Source organism: Calidris pugnax, unplaced genomic scaffold (assembly GCF_001431845.1).
Source record: "Calidris pugnax isolate Ruff unplaced genomic scaffold, ASM143184v1 scaffold135, whole genome shotgun sequence".
Taxonomy (NCBI): Eukaryota; Metazoa; Chordata; class Aves; order Charadriiformes; family Scolopacidae; genus Calidris; species Calidris pugnax.
In genome coordinates this window covers 221,201-227,200 of record NW_015090961.1, presented here as the reverse complement: position 1 = coordinate 227,200, position 6,000 = coordinate 221,201, and the positions used below count along the sequence as shown (strand labels likewise).

Genomic DNA, 6,000 nt, shown 5'->3' with positions numbered 1-6,000 from the left:
CTGTTCCTGACACAGGCCAGGATGCTGGTGGCCTCCTTGGCCACCTGGGCACACTGCTGGCTTCTGTTCAGCCGACAGTCGACCAACACCCACATACATACATACATACATCCATACATACATCCATACATACATCCATACATACATCCCCCCACCCCGGGGTCCCGGCCCTCCCGTACCTCACCCGGCGCGGCCGCCGCGGAGCGCGCGCTCAGCCGCTGCCCTCTCACCTCTGCCCCCTCCCGGCATGCACCGCGCCCCTTCCCGGCAGGCCCCGCGGCCGCCGTTGCCCTGGAGACGGGATGGCGGCGGGGCGGGAGAGTGGGGCCAGGCCCGGGCTGTGGCGGGGAGGGTTTAGCGGGGGCCCGGGGTATGTACTGGGGGCAGGTGTAGGCCGGGGTGACCCGGGAGCGAAAGGAGGGGTGTCGGGCTGGGGGTGGGAGCGGAGGGTGAGGGCAGCCCGAGGGGAGGGGCCGGCGCTTTGCCCCCCGGACTGGTTTCTGGGCTCTCCCCGCGGTGCGGCCTGAGGGCAGGCAGTGTGTGTGTGCCTTCAGCCAAGTCACGGCTGCCCGGCAGACCCCGCCGCGTGCCAGGCCCAAACAGCTGTAATTTCACACCACTTTGTCCCTATTGATAACCTCACAAGGTGATTGAAGTAAGCAAGCTCAGAGTGCAAGAAGGGAATTGATTAACCTGGTACTGTGTCAGGGTGATACTTGAAATTGAGAATAGTGATTGACAATGTAGCTTTTTTCCATAGAAAATGTATATTTTCCAGTAGCAAAGGCAGTATTATTATGGGAGGGGATTCTGCCCCTCAGCTCCACTCTGGGGAGACCCCCTCCCAGTGCTGCCTCCAGCTCTGGGGCCACCAACAGCAGAAGGACATGGAGCTGTTGGAGCGAGGCCAGAGGAGGCCCCAGAGATGCTGGGAGGGCTGGAGCCCCTCTGCTGGGAGGGGGGGCTGAGAGAGTTGGGGGGTTCAGCCTGGAGAAGAGAAGGCTCCGGGGAGACCTTAGAGCCCCTTCCAGTCCCTAAAGGGGCTCCAGGAGAGATGGGGAGGGACTCTTGATCAGGGAGGGGAGCCATAGGAGGAGGGGGAAGGGTTTGACACTGAAAGAGGGGAGATGGAGCTGAGATGTGGGGAAGAACTTCTTTAGTGGGAGGGTGGTGAGAGCCTGGCCCAGGTTGCCCCGAGAAGCTGTGGCTGCCCCATCCCTGGAGGGGTTCAAGGCCAGGTTGGAGGGGGCTTGGAGCAACCTGGTCTGGTGGGAGGTGTCCCTGCCCGGGGCAGGGGGTGGCCTGGATGGGCTTTAAGGTCCTTTTCAGCCCAAACTGTTCTATGACTCTATGATTATTGTAATGGGGATAGTTTATAGATATTTGTGAGACAAGCTTGTAGGTAAAGGTAACTGTCTCAGACACACCAGTCTGCTGGGGATAGCGTCCAGCATTCTGAGTACACAAAGGTCAGACCTGGAGAAAGGGCTTGATGACTTTTCCAGTTATAGTGATTGGATTAATAAAACCCATCACTGCCTGTACAAATTATGTCTCCTGAGTCTCATTTTTAGCTCCTTTTAATGTATTCTGTTAACTCTATGGTCACTTTATGGCTCTCACAGGGGAGATGCTGCAGCAGGTGTTGTGTTGCTTTTTCATGAAGGACTGACCGATTGTCACCCGTCCATGTGTGACCCTGGCAGGCGGTGCTGATGTTGGCTGTGGCTCGGTGCTGTCAGAAGCTGCTGTAGTGCTTTTTGTTAGCTGTTTTGCCAGAGGGAGACTCATTTTGTAGCTGACTGGGAACAAAGTGAGGCAGGGTCAGGTTATTTTCTGTCGAGGGGTAGGGCTGGAGCAGGAACCGGCCAGGCTACAGCCCAAAGCTCCCCCTGCTCACCAGCCAACAACAGGCACTTGAGTCATCTGTATCTTCCTGATACAATGGACCCTCTTCTTTCTCGGCTGCTTTGGTCACTAGGAAAAGAACAAGTGAGATGGTGCGTGCATATATTTGTTTTTAATTACAATATCTGGAGGGTTGAAGTACATCTATTAAAGTATTCATTTTGTATTTTCATGAGGTACAGAATCGTTAATTGTCTCATGCTTCTTGCTGTTCCACACAGGCTGGCTCAGCCAAGCCACCGCCCCTGGCTCGCTGTGTGTACACCAGCACTCCCAATAGCAGGGGGTTTGTACCAGCCTGAAATGGAACAGACACAAAAGTAGACTTGTGGGAGTGAGACTGACTGTGGCACGTCATGTTTAACACATTCCCTGTGACAGCTAAAAGAGACCAGAAAGCTGTTCTGGGGTAACAGCTCTGGAGCTACAGGTTGTGCCCGTACATGAGGGCAACCCATGATCTAGTTTATCCACAAGTTCATTCTGTTAACTGTATTTCACACTGTATAAATCCTCAGTGGTTTGGGGTTTGTTTTGTTTGTTTCTTTTTTTTTCAGCAGAAAAAAAAGTTAATTTGCACAAATTTTCTGTTTTGCAGAGCCTTTAGATAGATGATACCGTGTTCCAGCTCTCCCTGCTGGAGTGGTTGCAAAGCTGAGGTCTGTGAAGCAGAGGGATGGAGCTCCCTGTGGTCTGGTCACTTGGCAGCATCCACAGCGCTGGGATACACACAGAGAACCGAGGTGGGAATTCCTTGGATCTGTTTCTTTCATTTTTTACAGCCTTTTTTGAAAAGCGAAGGTAAAGTTGTGATTAAATTCTGATTTTCACTAAAGAAGGGAAAAGGACACTCTTATTCTTGAAGTACTAACTTGGAGCCCTACAGAAGTTAAGGCAGTTGTTGGTTTTCACACGAGCAGTGAACACTGTTCACAGATACTTAGATTTTAAAGGCTGGAAGTGATCAATAGGTTTCCCGGTCTGACCTGGACAATGGGTGACTTCACCAGAATTTATCTCAGTAACTTGTTCAAATAAACCCTCTCTACTCTAAGGTGAGCCAGCTTGGATGGCCAACATCGAGAAAGAGAGAACGTGTCACTGTCCCTGGCAGGGAAGCATTTCCCATGGCAGGAAATGGCTTCTTAAATTTAAGTGCTCAATTTCCAACACGATTTTTTCCTCATGTATCTACGTGCGTATAACCTCATTCACTAAGGATTTTATTCCACCCATGGACCTCAGCAACTTCCTTTAGTGAAGTCCTTGTAAGTGAGGTTTGTGTATGAGCTGCCTGGAGTTTGCTTTATAAACTCACTGATCACTTCTTTCCAGCATGAGCCTCTGGGTGTGATCTCCTGTTTAACCAAGACACTCATCAATATTAGACAAATCTTGCAGCCCTGTCCTTTAAGAGTCCTCTGCTGGCTGTCAACTGGAACTGGATCACTCAGGACAGATAATTAAGAAGAAAGGATGGTTATACTTGCCTTACAAGCATTTCTCAGGATACATAAGGGTCTGGCCAGGTTCTGGAGAGCCCCTTCATGATGACTGTGAGCAACGGAGTGGCTGTTGGGGCTGGGGTAACCTTTCACTGAATTTTCACTGAATTTTTAGAGTTGGAAGGGATCATAGAGATCATCTAGTCCAACTCCCCTGCTGAAGCAGGATTGCCTAGAGCTTGTCAGAGCATGTTACTCAGGAGCATCCAGGTGGGTCTTGAAAATCTCCAAAGAAGGGGACTCCACCCCCTCCCTGGGCAGCCTGTTCCAGGGCTCTGCCACCCTCACTGTGACCTTCCTGCCCTCAGAAGGAGGGGCTGAGGCTGGGCAGGTCCCACACATGGCTCAGCATTGCTGTGGTGCCAGAGGTGCATTTTTGGCCACATATAGGTAAGAGTGCAGTTTTTATAAGGTAAATTCTTGTTGCTAGCTCAGCTAGAAATTCTGGCTATTGTTGAATGCAGCCTGTGGTTTGTTAATGCACTCTGTGGTTTGTAATTATCAGATCCTCGGTGCTCATCTTGCATTTACTGTACTTTTCTTAGATGAACTTCCAACATTCCAGCCATTCTCCAAGGAGGAAAATTTGACGTTCCAAGTGTCACAGGCTCGTTCCACCTCTGCCGTACCTTCTCTTCTGCCTTCTCTGATTCAAGACAGCTCAGGAGAAGATAATGATATCAGGACAATTATGCTGAAGGCCCATCTGTGAGTTTGAAGTTTAAGTAAGGGTGGGCGCTCTGATGATAATTTGCTTGTTTTTCCCCAGTATTTCACAAAAAATGTTACATTTGTGGTCCAGCTGCAGCAGACACAGAGCTTACCCAGTAGTGTTTGTGCTGTGCAGAGTGCACTGGGAGAACAGAGGAGTTTGAATCTCGCTTAACTTTACTTCTGTGAAAGTGATACTTCAGTATCATCGAGGCCAAAGAAATAATAATAAAAATGACAGATTATTCTTGGATAGAGTAATCGTTGTGGAATGCCCGTATGGTTTCCATCATTCTTTAAGATGTGTTACAATAGATGGGATACAAATCCTGTAGCAGAGCAGCTGTTACTGCAATAGATTAACCTCTTCCTCTTCTAAAAGTGGGGGAGGAAGCGTGCCAGAAGGTGGGATATGGGCAAGATGATGTTCTGATGCGCAGAACCTTCATTCTGGGTACTGAAAACAACCCTTGGGTTTGCTGGGGAAGGTTAAACACAAACATAAAGCTCAGTGAGAGCTGGAGCTTGCAGGCAGTTCATTAAGTTCTGTGAGTCACTTCACACCTCTTCCCCCTCATTAGTGCTAACGGGATCCACCCCCAGCTGCCACTCAGTGAATTATTGCTGGAGGTGACTCAGAGGGATGGCAGAGTGCTCCGTGCTGGAGCTGTGTGTGTGCTCCTTTAGCTCTCAGTGTCTGTAACAAAGCAGGAAGAGACTGAATGTTCACAAAGCTGAAGGTGGGGACACAGCTCAAATTGGAGTGGCTTCTGTTGGTGTGGGGTGTTGTTACAGGTATTTAGTTTAAATTTAAGTTTAGTTTAAATTTTTAAAACGTGTACTAGTTTAAATTTTAGATGTGTCTGGGAGAGTGTCTGTGGCTGCTCTGCTGCTTTTTTTGGTTATAAAAGAAAAATGAATTTTAAAGACTTGACAGTATCCTTTTTAAAAGGAAACAGGCTTTTATTTTATCATTATAGTTTTTAAATTTTCAAGTGTGTTCAATCCTCTAACTTCACTCTAATGTCTGGAATCATTCCCTCTTCCCTTCCCTAAGGCCAAGGCAGGCGCTGCCACGAGGAGCCCCGTTCCCCGTGGGGTGTGTTACCTGCAGATCTCACTTAGATGCTTCTCCTCCTGCCTCAGGTCTGCCAAGGTTAGACCATCTCTGACAAAGGCCTCTAAATACAGCAGTCTCATCCTCAAAATATCCTCCTGGGATCCTTTTTTACTATAAACTAATTTGGCAATTTTGAGTATCAAAAAATTGCCAGCCTAAACCGCTTCTGATGGAGTGGCCTTTCCACCTGAGCTAGGAAGGACACAGATTACATGTACTGCTTACGGAGCTGTTTTCAGCTGCACGGACTGACTATTAAATTAGTGCTAACTTTGTTAATTCACTTTGGAAAGTACTTTGAAAAGGAAACCTGTAGGGTAACCTCTGATTTGCCTTTCATACTGTTCATTTGCATTTGTTTCAGCATGAATCTTGCTTTTCTTTGTATTGTGGCTCAGAAAGACCTATTTTTCCAGGCGTGAACTCTGCAGCAGGGTCAGACGTTATCTCACCTGGACACATGAACTTCATGCTCTTTAATAATGGTGGAAAAGAGAGTGCTTTCAGCTTGGAGGGAGGGGAACGCCTTTCTGACTACAGGGAACAGAATCATTGGGAAACAATATATGCAATAATCAGGCTACGCTCTGCTAATTAATTCAGAATGCAAATTAATCCACAGAGGTGGCTTAGAGTGGCTGCATTAAGGCTGAACAAATGGTGTGCCACCACCCAAACAGGAGCCAACTCCTCCTGTGGCTGCAAAACGTACAGTGAAGTCGAGTTGACCCTATTGTAGTGGAAAGTCCTTGAATT

General features: G+C 48.5%; 1 protein-coding gene across 2 annotated transcripts in view; it reads left to right on the top strand.

Annotated features, from left to right (window-relative positions):
- The first annotated feature begins 4,801 nt into the window (after window positions 1-4,801).
- RGS3 (regulator of G-protein signaling 3) overlaps window positions 4,802-6,000 on the top strand; it is a 128,026-nt gene continuing 126,827 nt past the window's right edge. The window contains exon 1 of one of the 2 annotated variants that reach the window (XM_014952389.1): window positions 4,802-4,864. Coding sequence is in view for 1 of the 2 variants with exons in the window: in XM_014952387.1 (XP_014807873.1) it covers window positions 4,847-4,919 (73 nt within the window). In the remaining variant the exon portion in view is untranslated. Of the gene's footprint in view, window positions 4,920-6,000 lie in introns of both variants that reach the window. The other variant, XM_014952387.1, reaches the window with a different exon arrangement.